Genomic DNA, 21,471 nt, shown 5'->3' on the forward strand with positions numbered 1-21,471 from the left:
AACAGAGGTGGCTCTATAGGACAGTGATTGAAAAAATCTCTTTCTCAACATGCAGTGCTGGGACAAGTAGGTATCCATTTAGGGAAAAAAGTGAAACTGGACCCCTAGCCGACAACATATACAAGCATCATATACAAGAATCAATTACAGGTGAATTAAACACCTAAATATGAAAAGGAAAAGCTTCAAAGCTTTTTTGAAGAGGGGGGAAAAAACAAGATAGGTTTTGCTATCTCAAAATTAACGCAGATGTCTTATATAGGACATAAAAAACACTAACCAAAAAGAGGAAAACTGAAAAATCTAATATTAAAAATAAGAATACCTTTATCATAGTACACAATTAACAAAGTGAAAGGACAAAGGGAGGTAATATTTATAATGAATAAAACTGAAAAAGGACTAGTATCCAGAACATATAAAAAAACTCCTACAGATTAATGAGAAAAATCACAACCTAATTCTAAAAACAAAGTAACAAAAGAACAAGTGCTTTATAAAAGAGGAAATCCAGTGTCCAATAAATGTATGAAAACCTGTTCAACCTCATTAATAATCTAGCATATGTAAAGTAAAACCACAATGAGATATTACTGGCAAAAATTTTAAAGTTTGACAGTACCAAATATCAGCAAGGATTTGAACAACAGGAATTCTCTCTGCCAGTGCAACTACAAAATGGAATGACCACTTTGGAAAACACTGTGGCATTATCTAAATACAGTTGAAGACTCCCAGCAATTCCACTCCAAAGAAATATTTACAAATGAACGTGCCCCAGGATATAAATCTACATGGCTAGATTCCATCATGATTGCTCCAAAACTCAAAATAATGCAAAGTCACATCAACAGCAAAATGGATTAATAAACTGCAGGGTAGACATAGCTGGTACATAATAGTGTATGTTACACAGCAGTGACGTGAATAATATACAGTGTATTCATGAATATACACAAATATTTGTGAATGCTGCCTAGAAAAGATATAAATATTCAGAAGAGAATGCTATAAAATACTATACAGCAGTGAAAATGAATGAACCACAGCTATGTACAGCAACTTGGGTAAATATTACAAACACAACGTTGATGGAAAGATACAATTCAGTATATAACAGTATGATTCCAATTATGTCAAACCCAGGTGAGACTAAACTGTATGTAAGAAGATGCACAGACAGGTGACAAACTCTACAGAAAAGCAAGGAAACACCATGAAAGTCAAGGGAGAGGGAGTGAGGGATAGAGCTATAATCAAGAAGGAATATTTAGGGACCTTCTTTACATGAGTGCTTGCTTTTTAAAACACTTATTAAACATGTAAGCTTAATGCGCATTTTGTATGTATATTGATCTATGTCACAACAAAAAAACAAAAGTACCTTTTAATTAAAAAAGGACAGTTTCAATGTCACCTCTACCAGAAGTCCTCCCCTACTCCAGTCCAAGGTAGGTGCTCCCTCAGCATCCTCCACCTCTCAGCTGGTGGCAACGCCCATTATCTGAAGGGCATCTTTGCCCTCGGGGGCAGGCACAGAGCGAGTCTCGGCTCACCATTATATACCGGTCTACACTGTGTTGAGCACTCCATAAATACTTGCTGAATTAATCAACGACCACATTGTGGGATCTGAGTTGGTAAAAAGTAATTAGCTCCAGACCAATCAACTGACGACCAGTAAGAATGTACTGAGTGATGTGATGGAAGGAGACACACCTAGAGCCAGAAAAACTGGGCTCTGGTTCCCATCATGTACTGGCCGCGTTGCCTTGAATGCATCACTTTTATTTTCTCTGACAGTAAAAATAATACAAATAGCTACCATTTAGGGAATTTCAACACTGTGCTAAGTGCTTCTAGCTGTGTCATGCATTTAATCCTCACAGTGTATCTGCAAGGGGTTTATTTTTTAAATCTCTTTTAAATGATTAGGAAACTGAGGTTCAGAGAGATGAAATAATTTCCCTCAAATCACACGATAGCCAACAAATGGCAAAGCCAAGATCGCCAAAATTCATGCTTCCCTGATAGCGCTACGCTGACTTTCGCCTCGGTTTCCTCGTCTATAAAATGGGGATACAGAAACGTCTGTGCAGCCTGACTAGACTTGTTAAGTAAGGCTCAGAGTCCATAATGAAAGTAGAAGCAGCCTGTAAGCATTAGAGCGCCATTCAAAGGTAAGGAAAATAACATGTAATAAGCATCTACCATGGGCCCACACAAAAGCAGCAGATGGTTTCTACCCACGTTGAGCTTTCAAGCCAGTTGTAAAGGAAAGCTAAGTAAACAGGAAAACTGGGAACATACATCAATAAACTGATTGAAGGAAGCCTTCAGGAACAGCACGCGATACAGGCTCGATGGCAAGACAGGCAGTGGCTGTGGGCTCCGGCTGGGCGAGGCTGGCTCTGTCATCTGTCACCACATAGCAGCCGGAGGGATTTTGTCAAGACTTACTGAAATTCTTGTTTTGTTTTTTAATAAAAAATTTTACATTTTACAAGTCAGATTAACTGAAGTATAATTTACTTACAGTAAATTCACCCTTTTGGGGTATACAGTTTGATGAGTTTTGATAAACATACACAGTTTATCACCACCACAGTTGACAGAGATATTTTCCATCACCTCCAAAAGTTCCCTTGCTCCCCCGTATAGTCAACCTCTCTCTCTTACTATCACTAGAAACTGCTGATGTGCTTTCTGTCCCTACGGTTTTGCTTTTTCCAGAATGCAGAGGAGTCTCTGTAATACATAAGTCAGGTCAAGTTGACCCATGTTTTAACCCTCCATGGCATTCAGAATGAAACCCAAATGCCTCTCCATGGCCACCAGGCCCTGCATGGTGGCTCCTCTGTGCCTCTTAAGTCCCATTTTGTGTCACTTTTCCTTCCTTGTGATCCAGTCTCCCCGGTCTTCTTTTTGCTCATTTCTGCTTCAAGGCTTTTTTGCGTTTGCTCTTCCCTCTTCCTCAGATTTTCCTGTTGGACTTTTTATAATGACTCCTCTCCTCCAACAGCTCCCCACTGCTAAAGCCCGATTTCCTCCTTTGGAATACATCACTATATGAAATGACCTTGCTTATTCATTTACTTGCTCTATCCTTAGAAACTCAGAAAGCGCCAACACAGGGCTGGTCTGCCGCTCGGGTATGAACACACATGAGCCAGAGAAGTAGGGACTAGTGAGGCCCAAGTGGTTAAAACTCTAAGGAGAGGAGTCAAAGAAGAAACAGGTCTTATATTGCATGCACATGGGGGAAAAAAGGGTAGGAGGGCTGGTCACCACTCAAATTAGGGTCTCTCTGCTGCCATTCTACTGTCCCTTCCCTGAAGTCCCCCACTGACGGGGCCACACAGTGCCTGGAGGCCCGCTCTGGCCCTCTGGGGCCCTCAGGCTTGTTCCTCTCCTGAGGCCTGGGTCCCTCCAATTCTTCCTCACCCAACTGGCTGGAGCTCCCTCTCAGAGCCAGCTCAGGCTCACAGGTCTTCCTTCTCCTATCCATGGGAATTCAGAGAGATGGGGACCCTCGGGATTGTTTTGTCTTGTACTCTGGAATCGTCTCAGCGCTCCTCCCGGTGGAAAAGTGGCACATGATCCTGGTCTTGTAAACCTGACAGTATTACGAGACAAATTCCTGCCTCACAGGGCCCCACGCTCTCAGCGGAGTGTACATGTGGACTGGTGTCCACAATTCCCTGAGCTGATGTCCCAGTTTTCCTTCTCAGTTAGCACTAGAGATCTGAAAGCTTAATTCTGTTATAATTTATTATCTCAGTTGGGGGTGGCCAAGGGAGAAGGTGGGGAATTCCTTTGCCACAAGAACATCTGTTTTGCTGGACAGCAAAGTTTAATTATGACCTTAAGACTTGAGCAGAAGCATATAGATCTTTTGGTCCAGCTTCCTGCTTTTATATGTGAAGATACTAAGTCTTAGAGAAGTTAAGGAACATGTCTGGGGCCACCAAGCTAAATAGGAACAAAGCAGGTGTAGAACTCAGGTTTTTAAACTTCAGTTCAGCCTATCTCTATCCTAAGATGTTCTTGAGTTTTGCTTTCAACCCTTTCTCTACACTGAAGCTGTGCTTCCAAAGGCCAGTTAATAGCCTCAATCACCAAATACAGTGGCCTTTTCTCAGTCCTCATCTAACTGGGTAATGCCACGGAACAGAACCCTGCTTGCCACACAGAACTTCCTGCAGCATACTCCCTCCCTAGGGTTCCACGTGTGGCAGAGGTCTCCTCTTGGGCCTCTGATCTCCAGCCCCTTTTCGCAGGTGGAGCTACCTATAGGTCTGCTGAAGGCGGGTTCCCCTGCTTCACCTCTTCTTCTGCACTGATTTGTCTCCTCCAACTGATTCAACTCTCTAAGGGCAGGAATTGGATCCTTAGGTGATCAGTGTAAAGGCCTTACCCAAAGGTATGACTCCAGAAAAATGTTTACAGTCTTCAATTACTATGTCCAATTATTTGTTGATGAAGTTATTGCCTGATTCTCCTGGGACTCATCTGCTCACCACTGGATCTCCAAGCACCTTGAACAATGCCTAACACATATCAGGTGCTAGATAAATACTGGGTAAATGAATAAGTGAGTGGTTTGAATAGAATGAAGGTTACTAGTCTTTGGTGTTTGGTAAATGAGCACAGCTGCTTTTTAATTCTTCCCACTTTGCGGAGGAAAATAAATAAGGCAGGAACACCTTCAACTTCTTGTCCCCACCATCCCAGCCCCAAATTTTGGTACAAACTTGCCTTGCTTATGACCCTCCTGTCAGTCTCAGGGGAGGAGATGCACATTCACATCCAGATCAAGCCGCCCATCCATACTCTGCAACCGCTCTCTGCCCATCCTCATGGGGCTCTGCTTTCTCCACTTCCTCTTTCATATACCTTCAACATCTCCCTCCATCTGGGCTCTTTCTTTACAGCTTCTCAGTGGATCCAAGTCCCTCCTTGGTATCCAAATGAACAGTAAAACAGAACCCTCCCTGAGCCCCACACTCACTCGCTCCCTCCCTCCCCTTCCTTCTAGAGCTCCAGTTTCTTTTCCAAGAGATTCGATCATGGCCTCAACTCCCTCAGTCCCACTTGCCTATCTCCACTGCATTCTGGCTTTTCTTCTGCCACTCTATTCAAACTGTTCTTCCCAAGGTTGCCAACAACTTTCCAGGCCCAGGGGACACCTGCCAGTCTTCATCTTATTTGACTATCGTAGCATCTGACTCTACTGTCTGGCCTTCTTGAAATTCATTGCTTTCTTGGCTTCCATGCTCCTGCTCTAACTTGGTTTTTCTTTTCCATCTCTTAGATCACTCCTTCTTGGTTTCCCTCACAAGCTTCTCTACCTAGATTATTCTCAGTTCCTGGAGCTGGAGTGTGTATGTGTGTTGGGGGGAGGGGATGCATCCTCTGCCTTCCCTCCTCTTCTCACTTAGCCTGGTGATCAGTTAACTGACTTGCATGGCCCTCATTGCCCACAAGCACCACAGAATTTCAAATGACCCTTCCCCCCAGGTGCATCCTATCTTATCCACATATTCAACTGCCTGCCAGTTGGATCTCCACTTGGATGATCCATAAGAATCATTAACATAACCATCAGTCAGCATTTTTCTCCCCAAGCCTTCCCTCTTCCTCCTGAATTTTTCCATCTCAGGGAATGGCATTACTGTCCCACCAGTGGCCCAAACTGGGAATCCTGGTCTCATTTTTGTCTATGTCCCTTACAATTTAGTTCTTCCTCAATGCCATTCCAACTGATCACCAAATAAATTCAATTATCCCACCACCAAAATAGCTCTTAAATCTGTCTCCCTTTCCCACCTCCCGCTACCACGTTTAGTTCTTAATCTTTTCCCACCTGGATCACAGAAATAACTTTCCATCTGGTCTCCTAGCCTCAGGACCTGACTCCTCCCAATCCACATAGGTGATCTTTCTGAAGTGCAGGTGATCCTGCCACCCATTTCCTTAAAACCCTCTGGTTCTTGAAAGTTCTCATCACAAGGAAAAAAACTAACTATGGGTGGTGATGGATGTTAACTGGACTTACGGTGGTGATCATTTTGCAGTATATACAAATACCAAATTATTACACTGTACACCTGAAACTAATATAATGTTATGTCAATTACACCTTAATTTAAAAAAAAAACCCTTTGGTGGCATCTCATATTCAGAATAAAATCCAAAGTCTTTGGCACAATACACAGGCCCTTCATGACAGGCTCTCTGTCTCATCTTTTATCCCTCATCGCTTGATGCTCCTTTGTATATTGTGCTAAAATAATAAAACCTAGTTATTTTACATTCCTAGCATGTCTCATGTGGTGACACATCTCAGTGCCTTTTTACATGTTGGTTCCTCTGCCTGGCATTTCTTTTCTCCACCAGCTAACTACCACTCATTTTTAAGGCTCAGCCCACATGTCATTTTCTCCTGGCCAACCTCCCTGAACTTCCTGCCTAGAGAAGGTGCCCCCTGTTCTCCCACAGCCTCCTGCTCTGAGGTATAAGGATCTCTTATATGTATCTCCCTTTAGGCTGAGTCCCTCAAGGGTAGGGACTGAGACCTTCCTCTCCACCTCCATGACACCATGTGTATGTCCATCATGCAGTAGGTGCTCAGTAAATGCTTATGGGTGGGCAGAGGATTGATGGTTGAATGGATGGATATCCTACTATCCTGTTTTTCCTAAGTCTTCTCCAACCACTTCCTTCCATCAAAGCCAGAGCCTTCAGTGGCAGCTCCTCTTTGTTACCACCTACAAATGGCCCACACTTCTGGTGCAGGCATGGAAAATGATTTCATGAGCTGTCCAGATGGTGGTTAGGGAACACTCTGGTGTTAGAATTAATGTGATACACGATGGTGACCACCACCTCCACCTCAAGAAGGAAACTTGTGCCAACCAAACACTTGCTATTCTCTTAGCCACAGACCTCAACCATGACCTCATGCCATCCCATTTGATGATGGGTACTGAGTCCCGGCCTGTCAGCTCTCCACTGCCCATGTTGGAGATGGTCTAGTAAGAACCATGTGGTGTTAGAACAGAAAGGACATAGGTTTTGGAATTAGACAAATCTTGGTCTGAATACATCTTTATCATTGACTAAGCTGTGTGACTTTGAGTAAGTCACCTAACTTCTCTGAGCCTTACTTCCTCATCTGTAAGATACAGTTGATGACTCTATTCCTCATAGGAGGTTGATGTGAAAAAAACAAATGAGAATAATGAATGGGACTGAAAATGATGAACACAGTCTATAATCATCAAAGGCTTTCAATATTATTATTCAGTCTTACGTAGAAGTGAGTTTGCATTCTTTCTACACTTCAGATCTTTCTCTCTTTTGTTCAGGTAACATTTATTAAGCCCCTCCTTTATGCCAGACATTGGGCTTAGTGCTGTATGATGAGCAAAAATAAGTCACCATTCCTGCTTTAGGGAGCCCTGGTGGGGGGGGGCACCCAGGCTAGCAAGGGAAACAGATACATAAATATCTAATTAATTGACAATGTATAGTAAATATTAGTGCTCTAAGATTCTGGAGGCAGGTGAACCAGGGCTACAGCATAGGGAAGTTGTTCCCATAAGTAACAATTTCACACACACACACACACACACACACACACAAAACCCATCTGTTGGCTAAGTCATCAGCAGGGAATACAGGGTAAATCCTTGGCCATGGAGTCCTATCCTTATATATATTATGCCCCCTTTCCTTCATTCTTGGTGAAGAAATCAAAGGAGCAGGGGGACAAATTCAGGGCATTGACTACCAGCCTTGCAGGATTTTATTTTACTTAAATTTTTTTGGTGCTATGAAAAGCACAATGTTTTTCCTCTTTTCTGTAAAGAAAATTAGAACTAAAGATGGCTCAGCAGATAAAAGCTGTGCGCGGCAAATACTCCCACTATTCCCCCTACATTTCAGGCTTCTAGGTTTCTCTCTGCATTTACTGAGCTGGGAACCCAAAAGAGGCCTGAGAAATTCTATGGTGAAAGCCCATATCCTAAGTAAGAGATGAACAGACGGAGGGTCAGAGGGGCTAAATGACCTGCCCAGAGTCAAATTAGAGAAGAAGTCAAAATTAAAACACAGTTGTCCTGATCCTCCCCTTTAACTAGTCTACAAACATCCTAACTCCCTGGATCTTAAGCACCTGAACCCAGGCAAGTTTCTTCCTGTCTATGCAGCCATCCCAGGTGGAAGCCAGGGCTGTCTCCGTTTCTAAGCATCCTGGAAGCCACAGACAAACCACTTCTTCCTCTAACATGTCACTGGGTCTCTCCTCCCAGAAACATCCTGTTTCTCAATAACAGGATACTTTCAGATCCTCCTCTTTGGTTTGAGCAGCACGTCTGCATGAAAAGTTTGGTTAGAGGTGGTTTTCTCTAAATGCCTCTCAGGGCTATGACTTTCCCGGCTGACAAAGCTCTGCGGTTGAGGTTGCTTTTCTGAAATTATCTTGGCCTTAAAAGAGCTCTCATGGGTACCCCCTACCCCCTCAGCAGGGAACCAGAATTGATGATTCTATGTTTAGAACCTCACAGTGAAGACCTCAAGACCCTGAACATGAAGGCAATTCCCAATTTCACAGACCACCTAGGACAGGAAAGGAGCTGGGGGTAGCCCTGGTCCAACTACTCTGGGAAACGGAGCCCCCAGAGAGGTAGGGGCAGAGCCACTTGTCTCGACTCCTGGTTCAGTGCTCTTTCCCACTCTTTGTAACATCACTCCAGCCTCTTGGGCTGAAGCAGCTGCGCCATCAAAAATGTCACATCAGTTATGACAACACAGTTAGTTATATAACTGATGCTGCAGAGCAGGCAAGGGGAAGAAGCCCTGAGCACGAACCACAGCGCCCCCCTTCTGGCTCTCAAGGAAGCTAAGGCCCACATACTTGAGAAGAGAACTCCCTATGGGAAGGGAACACCCACTAATCAATCAAAGGAATAAAAACTGCAGCTGACATTTGTAAAATGATTTCTAGAAAACTGTCACAAGGGCTTTTCATATCTTACATCATTTAGTGCTCACAACCCTCTTAGGTATTTTTATTATCAGCCTCATTTTACAGGCAAAGAAACTGAGGCACAAAAAGGTAACTTGTTTAAGGTCACATATCTAGTTAATGGTAGAGCCAACATTTGAGGTCAAGCAGCCTGGTTACAGAGTCCACACTCTTAACTGCTCAGTTTTAGAGAAGCAGGCTAATTGGCTTCTCTCAATAGGAAACGACCTCTCTTTCTGAACCAGTAACAGGCCCCTGTTCCTTCCCCTCCTTCCCCCCATGATGCTAATGACTGATTTGTCTGACAGTTTCTTTTCTAACCAGAATTGTGCATGAATGAGAGACACAGAATAAAATAAGAATGTGATACCAGTTTGAACCAATTCTTAGAATGGAGTTTGAGCACCTTCAAGCTTTTTATGATGTGCACTCAGTGAAGTGAGGTGACAAGCCCTTCTCATAGCATCCGCTAACCATTTTAAAATCCATGTAGTATGTGTGTACACATACAAAGACATACACATTTTTTATTTTTTCAGAATCAAAAGTTGTCCTTTGCTAGCTAGTGTCAATATTGGGGGTAATTTTTTTTCCAATTTTTTTTTTCCAGTTTGAAATCATCTCACCAGCTTGTCTACTGTCTTTCAACTCAAAATGTGCTCTTGGGATGATGGTCTGTCTAGAGTCACAAGAAATGAGAGATTGAAAACAGGAGAGAGGGAACCAAGTCCCTGCATCCGATGGACTGAGCACATGTCAGAAAAATAGGGCCTTATTCTACTCAAATTAAATCTCCAGTGTAACAGAGACAGGGTGCTGTGAGCATCTGAAAAATATAAGTGATCCTGTCCTATCTTTAGCAGATGTGGCATGCTAAGAAGCACAATATAATCTGGGCAGTCAGTCCCAAGTGCTAAAAAGACAAGACTACTCTGACTCTGGGCACTTTAATCTAATCTAGCCCCAGAGAGAGACTAGAAATTCTGGATTCCTTTTGAGTCATGTGCAATGGTGCAAGAAGCTTCATCCATTTAATCTCATCGGCCACAACCCTTTCAACAAGCACACAGGTTCTATTTCAGAATCCAACAGGTGACTGAGGTTCAAGAATTCCTGAGCTGATTTCTGAGGAGATCAGGTGGACTGTTTGCTACTCTTCTGGCAGGAAGGTCTGCTGGTATTTACAGCTCAGTGAACAGTAAGGAGGGAGAGAGCACCATCCATCAGCAAAGGAGAACTCATCTGCTACTTGATCTGACATTCTGTTTGCGCTCATGCTGTCTCCAGAGAGTAAGGTACATCCATTTGAATAAACATGGAGACAGGAAGAAGGGGAGGGGGAGCAAAGCAGCTAAAGAGATGACTGCAGAAATAACAAGTCCGTAGATCTAGAACAGTAGCTCTCAGTGGAGAATGGCCTCTACAGGGGACCCTTTGGGGACGTGCAGGAAACGCCCTTTTATACAGAGTGATGGTTGCAAGTTGCCATTCACCTCCACTCATGCCTGCTACTTAGCAGGTGCTGAACATCAGTATGTTGAATAAACACAGGCTTGCCCTGAACCTAAGCCAAATAGCAGACACCCTAACTACAAAGTCAGGGTCAGCTGGTAGGAGGAAATCACCAGCTTTTTGCAGCAGGTGACATCTTTTAAGACTGCCTTCCCTTTCTGGGAGGGTCTGTCCTGGGAATCATTGTCCACTGTAAGAGCTGGGATATTTGCATGAGCCATATTTGCCTTCATCTGGCAAATCCTTCAATTTTGTTTTACCAATGGCAGTGAGCAGTCACCTTAGAAATGAACACACATCCAAAGTGCTCCATTTTACTGTGTCCATTTATATAAAGCATACCAGCTAGCAAGCCATGCCTCATTGCCACCTTCGGATTCTCTATCTTCCTGAAAATTCACTTAATGCTCCAGAGACAACAGATATCCTGGACGCAACATCACAGAAAATGCAACACTTCAGATGAGGCCAAACTGTGGTGCCCATAGCAACTCCACGGTTCATGTTTGCATGAGGCAGAAGGTCCAAATAGCTGTCACTATTTGTTCAGAATGGAAAGTCGCTTAAAGTGATATTTGGTTGATTCCATACGTAATTCTTAAAGAGATTTCTTTGGGAGGGTTTTGGTGATTAAATAAAATTAACACTTGTGTTAAAATTTTAATTAGTTTGAATACAAGAGTCCCCTGACTGAATGCAAAAATGATGAGGCTGAATCACAGGTGAGGTCACAACCTTCTAACAAGCAAAATTATTTAAAATGCCACATATTAAAAAATTCACTGATTACTCATGGTATGTGTAAAATTGTATTTGTGCTGTCTCAATGATCATTGTTTATTTCACAGTACTGAAATGTTTCATTATCTGACACAGAGCTCCTAATCACTAGTACACAATCACATTCACCAATTAAAAAAAAAACCCAGCAAGCTATGTTCAAATGAAATTTCTAATAAAGTATTAATAACCAGGATTTTAAAATGACAATCTAATCTGTAGCACATCTTAGTGGATGCAAGTTTTCCATTACAGTATGTGTCAAGCAAAATAATTTCAAAGGTCAGTCTCCCTGCAATGTTCCTAGGTTGATGTGGGTGTTAACACTTTGTTTTAAGTAGCATCTGCCAGCAAAGCCTTCATCATATAACTTCAGTTACTAAGGGCATATAGGGAAGCCTAGTCCTTCTTCTAATCAGCACTATGACATGGATGAGAATGTAGCTGAATGGCTCTTTGCTCATCTGTAAATGCTGATTAATAAGGGTCTGGAGATGTCTCAGTATCAATATTCTTCCTCTCAATGCAACAGGCTGAGCTATTAAACCTCAGTCCCCATTAGGAAATCATCAAGTTCTCATAGGGCATCACCCACAGAGAATGTGCTAATTTCATCTGCCCAGGTGAAATAAAGCAGCATCCTCATTAACTCATAAGTATGGCCTGATAAGTTGGTCGCCAGTGGTATTGCCCAGGCAAGTCCAAAACTTCTTTCTGTAAATGCCCCCTAGATTTTCAGGCCCAGCCCCACCCACAGCACAGTTCTCCTGACTCAAGTGACTCTCAGCCAAGTGGTGATCTGGAAAATCACCTCTGTAAGGGAGGACTCAAAATAATTTGTCACTAGGATACAGTGACACCAATCCCACATTTTGTGGTTAATAAAACAAGTCCTGCATCCAGCTTGGCACAAGGCCCTGATCTGATTTATTTCAAGCCAAGCTGGAGGGCTCGCAGGAAAAGCTGCCATTCATGAATGCCTCGGGAGGGCAGGACGCTAGGGCCCCCTTGTTGCAAAATTTACATGGGCCAGAAAGCTTTCTGACTGACCTTTTGAACAAACTTAGTTTATTTCCTAAAGAGAACAGGTGTATTTTAAAAAATACATGAAGAGTTTTACCTACAAAAATCTCAGTTTTGCTTTATATTTTTCTCCAAAAAGGTGTCCTGGGGGTAATAAAAGGGGGAATTCAGGGAAAAGAGAAAACGTGCTAGGATACCTGATTTAACCATCTGAAAAACCTAACTCTTGACTTTTTTCCCTCCCCCCTCAGTGCAACCAAATGAGACGCATAAGAGTTTCCCAGGGAAGTCTAAACACAGCCTCCATTTAAGATTTTCTGCCCCAGTACATAATTAGGAATTTTCATTCTAAAATGGCACACCTATATCCTTGGAGAGCTTAGCTCTTTGAATAAAAAAGGCGACGTACCCTTTGGGGGACTCAGTATATATTTTTAAACTTCCTATTAAATCAACCTAATTTATGGGAAAAGCAGGCAAGGAGTTGCTTTGGAGGATGCAAAGTTAATTTGCAGACTCTAACATACCCGCACCTCCTTTCTTCCCCCGCTCCCCTCACCCGAGCGTTTCCGAATGCCTTCGGCCCCCTTTAAGAGGCTCGGCTCTCTCCGCCAAGGCCCCGGCTCGGCTCCGAACATTGCCGAGTCCTTCCGAGCCCCGAGCCCAGCCTGCGCCGAGCCGAGCCGAGCGCCACTGAGCGGAGCCCCATCGACTTCTCTGGCCTCAGATGGGCGCTGTCCACCACTCGCAACGCCTGAAACCTCACCCAGTTCCCGTCGCTGGGGCTTCTACCGGGCTCCAAGCCCGCCACTGCAGATTACACAGTTCTGAAGTTTTGAAACGTACCCCTTCGGGAGAAAGGGGTGGAGCTGCTTACATTTACCAACCTGCAAGGGTTCCAGGCAGATGCAACATGCACCTTGTTGCAAAGAGCAATTCCCCAGGCCCCGCCTTCCCATCCATTTGGGTTGCACAAGCTCCAGAGAAGCCCCAGGCCAAATAACCCGTGGCTCAGAGGGGTGCGGCGAGCCGAGAGGCCTCTGCAAAGAAAGCCCCAGGGAGCTCTCAAATAAAAATAAGAACATGACAAGCGGTCCGGAGAAATTGTCTCAGAGTCGCTACTCCCTACCATCATGGCGCCGCCTAGAACCCGCTTGTCATGCCTGTTACACATGCAAGATTTTCTGCATCTTGGTTCTGAAACCGCAAGCATGCCTCGTCTTCCACCCACCTTTCCGCGAAAGAGGTTTTTATTTTCCATTGTTTTCCTATGGGATGCAATTACTTCGGCTATTCTGTCAAGTTGAAAATAATCATTTTTGTTTACTGCACAGCAACCCCTAATTAGGAGCTGTGTGTGCATGAAGGTGTCACAGCAAAGCGACGTGGAATCCTAGCTAAACGGTCTTAACGAACTCCTCCGTCCCAAACTGACAGGCGAACGGAAGCAGCAGGGCCAGGAGGCCCGAGGGCGCGCACCCCTTTCCTAAGGCCACCCCCTAACCAAGCAAAGCTGCCTGTGGGCTCACCAGGAACTGCCGAGTGGATGGGGCAAGAAGCAAACCTGAGAGTGGGAAGGAGGAGCGAGGCTCCTTATTGAGAAAGTGTGGAAGGGAAGGAATATCCCATTTTGTTTTAATTTTCAACCATCACTCAAATCCACCCCCAGATAATTAGGAGGATAACTGATATCTAAGGTAGAAGGGGGTGGCGGCAAGTGGGGCCTGGAATCCGCATTGAGGGTAGATAACATGGAACACAGCCTATGCACAGTGTAAATAAATACATTGATAAAGGCCATGGAGTGAACGAAAACTGCCAGTGTCAGGAGAGCAAAGGCTGTGAGGGTGGGGGAGGAAGGGGGGGCAGCAAGGGGCGGGCATTCAGTCTCAGAGACAGCATTCCCCCCTCCACCTCTGTCTAGGATACAGCTGTGCTAGTCACATACTCTTGGAAACCCATCCCTCTATCACAGCCCCTTCCCCTAACCTTCGACCTTTGGGGGGGGGGGTGCGCAGAAACTATAGCCTCCAGTTCAGCACCAAATCCATGAACAGCAGACACAATCCTCCACCCCAGTCTAGGGCTGGGCCCCCTCCATGTTTTAGCCAAGTTCAAAATCACTGACCCAGGAGAAGAGCAAGGGGAGTGGGATTATTGATGTGGAGCGGGAGGAGGAAGGAGGAGAGAGAAACAGAGACAGAATGAGACAGATACAGAGCCAGAAATAATGGAGGCAGCTATACACAGGAAACATTCCACAAGCAAGAGTAATGATCATAATCATGCCAATAGTGTGATGTTCTGATCAATATGGCGGACACTGTCATTCATACAACTACAGGCGCTCCCCTTTTCTCACCCCTCCCCGCAAAAAAAAAAGACACCCACTCTGGGATTTAGGGTGGGGGACCTAGAACCAACGTACAGAATGGGGGAGGGGAGTAAAAAATCCAGGTCTGTGTGTGTGCGTGTGCGTGTGTGTGCACCCGAATTAAAAACCGGGCCTGGAGAGCAATGAGGAGTGAGCAAGGTAATACAAATGATAAAAAATTATTCTTAATAAAAGTACAAATCCCAATGCCACAGGGACTTACTTCATCTGCTTCACAATGGTGCTTTTTCCTGATTCTCCAGCCCCTGTTGGGACAGACACGGGGGAAAAATTGGTGAGTGTCAGTTTAGGGGAAGGGGGGACAGAAGGGGGGTAAGGCATGCGAGGGAGTGGGCGATCCTGGGCACATGGTAGTGCCAACTCGGGGATCAGGTCCCCCCGGGTGCAAGTCGGGTGGGGTAACTGGTGGAGGGGGGTGCGGAGTGGCCGGGGTCGGGGGATGGGGGTGGCAGTCCCGGTGCTTACCCAGCAGGAGTAATTTCACATCTTTGGCGGCGCTGATGCCATCCTCTTTGAGGTTTTTCTCAATCGCCTTGCTCCGCTCGAGAGCGGCTCGCTCCTCTGCGCTCAGAGTACATCCCATGGTGGCCCCTTCCCTGCCACAGCCCGCACGACTCGGCTGGCACGGCTCCCCGGCTTGGCGCGCCCCCCACCCCCCCCAGAGAGCAGAGCCTGGGCTCAAAGGGGAAAAAAATCACGATAGCCTCCCGTTGGCTGAAAACAAAAATGTCGGGAAACCAGAACCCCCCCCAAAAAGAGAGCCGCTGACAAGATTCCAGCCGCGGAGACTCGCGGCAGCTGGCGGGGCTCTGGGGGTGTCGAGGCGAGGGTGGCCGGGGTCTGGGGTTCCGGAGCCGAGGGAGGAGGCGCCCGCGGTCCGAGGAAGCGCGGGCTGCAGGCACTGAGGCTTGTGCACGACCCAAAATAAATAAAATAATAGTCGAGGCAGGAGCTGCAGCCGGAGCCGGCGGAGGGTGGGGTGGGGGGCAGGGTGGGTCCTTCTGCCGCTGCTGCCGGAGGAGGTGGAGGAGGCGGCGGCGGCGCAGAGTGTGGAGGGAGTGAGTTAGGGGGTGCTGCTAGTGCATGTGCATCGCGGGTGCTCAGCCGTCGGTGCGTCCGCGGCGCCTTCGCCGACCTCCGCGCGCTGGGCAGGGCTGGGCAAGGGGCCGGGCCGAGGGGCAGGTCTCTAGCGGGAGGCGGTGTCGCTGTCTCCCAGAGCTAGCATCGCTTGGTGGAGCCTACCGGAGAGAGAGGGAGTGCGCGAGGGAGCCGCGGGCAGCCAGGAGCTCGAGGGGAAGAGAGAGAGGGGAAGACAGAGAGACAGAGACAGAGAGAGGGAGAGAGAGAGAGAGGCTGGGAGGGAGGGGAGAAAAAAATGAAGGGAGAGCGAGCAAACGAGCGCGCGCGCCACAGCCCGGGCGGGGGAGGGGGCGAGCGCAGCGTGCGAGTGCGCCAGCGGCTCTGCGCACCCCGCACCGCCAGCCGCCCGCTGACGTCAGCAGGGCCGCGCGCCGGGCCCCCGGGACGGGGAGGGGCGGGGGGCGGGGGAGGAGCGCGCGCCGGGTCCCGCGTCAACTGGCGGCCGCGCGCGCGCGGTGCAGTCTCCCCTCCCCCAGTGCCTCCCTCCCTCGTTCCCGCACGCCCGCGGCTAGGTGGGCGCGTGCGGGGCCGGGGGGGCGGGGCCTGGGGCCGGGTGTGCGCCGGGGCGCCCCTCCCCGCCTCCGCCCCCGCCTCGGGCGCCGGCAGCGCGGGCTTCCTGGTCAATGGGAGCTCGGGGCTGGGCAGCCCGCGACGCTGTCAGGTGGGCCTCCCACGTTCGCGGCCCGCGCTGCGTCCCTCGCTCTCCCGCTTCCTCTCCATCTTGGTTCCAGCAGCTCGCCTTCTTGGTTGCTCTTCTGTTGCTGGGGCCGTAGCAGCCGAGGCCGAGTGGCCTCAGTTAACGCGAGGAGACTGTGGTTCTGAGGAAACCTGCGTTCCAGATCGTTCGCCCTTGGGACATGGGGACAGATTCGGATCTTTCGCTTCCTGCATCCCACAAGCATTTATTGAGCACCTAGTATGTGAGAGAGGAGGCTGTGAGAAGAGCAACACAGCAGGATGATACAAAGCCAGGGCCTGTTCTCGAGGAGTGTCTGCCGCCCTTTGCCATCGCGGACCCTGCTCCGAGATTCCCGGCCATAGGTACCAGCGCAGGAGGCAGTTCCCACCCTGGGAAGCTTTCGGATGGGAGGGACAGGTTTTCACGCGAGTGAGCTTCTAGGACAAGCTTACTTTCTCAACACAGGGCTTAAATGCTTTTGCTCACTCTGTACTGTTTAGTTTGGTTGAGGTCTTTGCATTGAACCCTACCATCCCGCCCCTTCCCCAAACAAATACGTTAAATGAATGTTGAATAGATTCTGGGTGAGAAAAGAGATTTCCTTCCCTTCTTAGTGTTTAAAAAAAAACACTCCCCACCATCTCTTTTTCAAATAAAGGCCCAGAAACCTGTTATTCAGCGTACAGCTAATGAAATAGGGAGGAAACACATATACTTTTTGCCAAAGATTGGTCATGTTCTGGGTGGTCTCTGAGATTTTGAAGAAACTGAATCTCACTGCACAAAATGGTTTTACAATAAGTTCCACCAGACAGCCCCAGGGGCCCTCCTAGAGGAAGGGGCCAATAGGAAAGGTTGCGTGGGGATAGGAGAGGCAAGCAGCCAGTGGAAAACGTTTTTTCTAGCAGTTGGGCATTTCTGTGGCTCTGAAAGCAAACTTGTTTGTTTTATTTCAACAATATAAAAAACACCCCTGTTTTTGGAAATGTTACCCAGCATAAAAATACAAATGCAATGGGGGAAAAATAGGCAATTAAGGCCCACCCAGAAGAAAACATTTTTGCCCTGAATTTTTTAATTTGTTATTTCCCAGTATGGGTTTGCCTCATTCCACAAATAGCTGTCTATGTCAAAAGTTGTGTGTAATGTAATTTGAGTATTTAAACTTAAATCACATTTTACATAGTCTAGGAAACTTTGACACAGGACTCTTATGAATAATTGTTTTATAAAGTAAATAACTGCTTCCCCCCACCCCCACCCCCTGCCCCCAGTCTCTTTGTGCATGTGTGTTGGGGAGGAAAGTTTAGGGGATAAATCTGGTTTGCTTAAAATCTGGGTGTCACTAAAAATCAGCCTCTCAGATACAAAACAGAGCTTAAGTACCCAACATTTTATAGAATTTGTTATTTCTTTCAAAGGTTACTAAGATGATTATGCAGATCTATCAGATATAAGGAAAAAATTCAGCCACCTCACTCAGTTTCTGCAATCCCTACAAGGCTGCATCTGAAAGTAGAGAGGTAAGACTATATCCATTTCTTTGCAAATAGAATGGCCTTATTTTACATTTTAATGCTCTTTCATGTCAAGTAATTTTTAATTTAAGATCTTAAGACTTTTGGGGCATTGTGACTTATATAGGTGCATCAAACTATCCTTGATTTTAAGTATATTTATTCCTTCTTGGTAGCATATCTAGTATGGTAAAGGCACAAACCTGTGTTTTGTGTTTTTCTTTACTCATTTAGTACTTACTAAGCACCTACCTACCATGTACAGAGAAATGTTCTAGACACCATAGATATTGTATTTCAGGTTTGTCTACCGTGTTTTCTTTTTCTGGGTCACTTTTCATCTTTATAACTGGGCTTTATAAAAGACTACTAATAATCCACCTCGCCTGTATTGTGCTTTACAGCTTATAGAGCACTTTTATGAAAATTATCTCTTGTGATCCTCTCACATAAACCTTAGCTAGGTGCTGTGATATGGGGAGCATCATGGCTGAGTGGTATGAGCCTGGACCCGCTCAACCTGGATAGCCATTTCATAGCTGAGAAAACTGAGCCTCTCAGGGGCTGAATAACTTGTTCAAAGTTGTGCAGTCAGTAAGTAATAATCGAGGTCTCCTTTTACAGGATTGTGGACTATCTGAGAAATACCACACACACACACATATGTGTCACATTTCCTAGACTCACAGAAAGCTTATAGCTCTGGAAACCAATCATATTCTGCCCACCCCTAAAGAAGTGAGGATGACAACATCCCAGTTCTCTGTGTGATTAGTAATTAGATAATACCACAAGTGTTTAATTATCCACAATTAATTCCTGTGGGAATGGGGAAATTAAAGTCCTAACATCAGGAGTGATCAGGGACAGAACCCATTTGGTTTTATTTTATACAATCCTCAGTATTATATTTCTCTGAATATTGCTGTTGGCCAAAGAATAATTCTTATTTACTCTACCCTCAGTCAACTATACCCCGTGCCATACACTGTTCAGCACATTTTTTTATTTTAAAGGTAGGTAATTAGAATACTTTATATACTCTTTAAAAGGAACAACAACTAAAGCCTATACTGAGTTGCTTTTATAATACATGTGTCTCCGAATTCTGGAGGACAGTAATTTAGGATATAAATAAGATCCCCCAGCTCTGACTTACAGAATGTGGTCTCTGATTTGATGAACTGAATTTCCCTATTTATTCCCTTTTGTGGTTACTTTAATTAAATATGCATGCATTGACAATCTACTGGGTTAATGTATTGATTTAGACTCAAAGGTAGGTTTAGATATGAGATTGGCTTCTTGAAATCTTGAAATCCCTGGAATGTCTTCTCAAAACCATTCACATCAGAATCATCTGGGGTGCTTGTTAAAAATTCAGTTATCCATAAATGTGACAATGTATAACTGAAAAATTGTGCTCTACACTGGAATTTGACACAACATTGTAAAATGACTATTACTCAATAAAAAGATGTTAAAAAAAATTCAGTTACCCATCTTACTTCTACCAAATCAGACTATTCTACAGTCTGCACTGATAGCCACTAACTAGGTGATTTTTCTGTACACAACATGCTAGGTCTTATAAAGAATTTGTGCCAATTAGTTCTCTGGTAATTTACATTCTTAAAGTCCACATATCTCACATATTTCTAAATTCAACTTTTCTTTATGTTTAGCAGTTTTTGTATTTCTGTTAAAGGGAAAAAATTATGAAAATTGCTATTCCCTATGAACATTATTCTCTTCATGGGAAGAAAACTGGCCAAATGAAACCAAATGAAATGTTAAGTGTATTAGGCGTTTTAGAGAGAACGGTAGATCACTAGAGATTTTAAGTTTCTTCACTAAGGGTTTTTATTATAAAATTGATGTCACACTCTAACTTAGTGAACACAATTTAGAAGAATGTCTGGGTAAGGCTAAGAGATGACTTATGATGACTTAAGAGTTTTCTGATAATTATCTGGCATTAATGAGGGAAGATGCTGGTCTAAATTTTTTATGTCCCTAGAGGATAGCGCCCCCATTAGTTCATATTCATTGCTTCTCTGACTGTATTAATATTAATTTATGCACATCTCTCAGACCTACAAGAGCAGTGGTTATCAAATGTTACTGTGCATAAGAATTACCTGTGATGCTTTTTAAAAATGCAGATTCCTGGGTGAATCTCTAGAATTTCTGAATCAGTAAGTCTGAGGTGGATCCTGGAAGTGTTCGTTTTTACTATCATACCTTCTCCCCCAAGTGATGCACTTTACGAAACACATCACTGGACTATAAACTTCTTTGAGGTGAGGGAGTTATCAATTTGTATATCTCCCAAAAGGTCAAGCATGGCCCATTGTCCACAGATCATCAATTTTAATGCCTACTAACTAAATTCACCTATCTATAGGCAAGGGCTAAATCAGATCATATATCAAAGTTCTTCCCAGTTCTGAGACTTTTTGATTTTTCTAATAGAAATTTTGTGACTTGATTCTAGAAAACTTTTAAGATTGAGTGAGTTCAAAGAGATAATGTCTTATTTTCAAGTAAGATTCTGAAAAATGAAACGATCCTGATTTTAAACAAACAAATGTGAGATTATTGGTATTTAGGAACTTATAAGAAGAGCATATGCCAAATGTTTTTGATGTTCCCATCAGAAATCCTTTGCTAAATTTTGTCTCTCACTTGTTATTTTGTAGACTTCATAAAAAAAGTATATTTATCATTGTTAGGAATAAAAGATGCCATAGAAAGAAATAAAGGTTTTGTATACTTTTCAACGAAGGGACTTTCATGAAGGCTTGTCGGTAATTGAATTGAGCTCTTGAGTTACTGAAGTCCATTCTGTAGTCACTGTTGAGAACATTATTTGTTAGAATGTATTTCGATGGTTCAAGTACCCCAGAGAGGGTGTGTTTTTTGATTTTCCTAAATTTAAGATGGCAAGGGAATCCCACAGGATGCATTTGGCTTGGGCTGAGTGGAAAGTTGGAGGGGACTAGGACTAGTGCTTTCATGTTGATAAGATTGACCAAAAGCTGAAATTGAAGTTGGAAATTTGGCTTAAAATGAAGGCATTACCTAACAGCCATGATCTCTGCTGGAATATTTTTGGAAAATCTTTCATCAGAAACCAAGGTTCTTATTTGTTATAATAGGAATAATAGGACTTTTCAACCTACCTGGGCTAGAATTGACAGATGAAATTAGCAGGTACATGTTTGTAAAGTGTTTATTTAATACTTATTAAGTCCTCCAGAAGACAAGAGATTTCCTGACACAAAGTTTTCTTGCATTATTTATCATATTTTCTCTCTCCATAGAGCCTTTCACACATGCAGCTCAAACACATTTTAGACATTATCTCATTAGTCTTCTGTAAGCTTCAAGG

At 44.6% G+C, this 21,471-nt stretch overlaps 2 protein-coding genes across 5 annotated transcripts in view; one reads left to right on the forward strand and one right to left on the reverse strand.

The window, feature by feature from the left end:
* Nucleotides 1-16,190, reverse strand: part of GNAO1 (G protein subunit alpha o1) — a 152,365-nt gene extending 136,175 nt beyond the window's left edge. Inside the window, exons 1-2 of one of the 3 annotated variants that reach the window (XM_064489159.1) lie at nt 15,207-16,190; nt 14,944-14,986 (exon numbers count right to left, since the gene is read on the reverse strand). In XM_064489159.1, the coding sequence (XP_064345229.1) occupies nt 14,944-14,986; nt 15,207-15,324 (161 nt within the window). In that variant the 5' untranslated portion in view covers nt 15,325-16,190. The remainder of the gene's footprint in view (nt 1-14,943; nt 14,987-15,206) is intronic. The other 2 variants (XM_031458416.2, XM_064489158.1) reach the window with 2 other exon arrangements.
* Nucleotides 16,191-16,400: 210 nt separating this feature from the next.
* Nucleotides 16,401-21,471, forward strand: part of CES5A (carboxylesterase 5A) — a 224,436-nt gene continuing 219,365 nt past the window's right edge. Inside the window, exons 1-2 of one of the 2 annotated variants that reach the window (XM_064489154.1) lie at nt 16,401-16,542; nt 17,982-18,083. The gene's annotated coding sequence lies outside the window, so the exon portion shown is untranslated. Of the gene's footprint in view, nt 16,923-17,981; nt 18,084-21,471 lie in introns of both variants that reach the window. The other variant, XM_010988455.3, reaches the window with a different exon arrangement.

Source organism: Camelus dromedarius, chromosome 9 (genome assembly GCF_036321535.1).
Source record: "Camelus dromedarius isolate mCamDro1 chromosome 9, mCamDro1.pat, whole genome shotgun sequence".
In the NCBI taxonomy this organism is placed as follows: Eukaryota; Metazoa; Chordata; class Mammalia; order Artiodactyla; family Camelidae; genus Camelus; species Camelus dromedarius.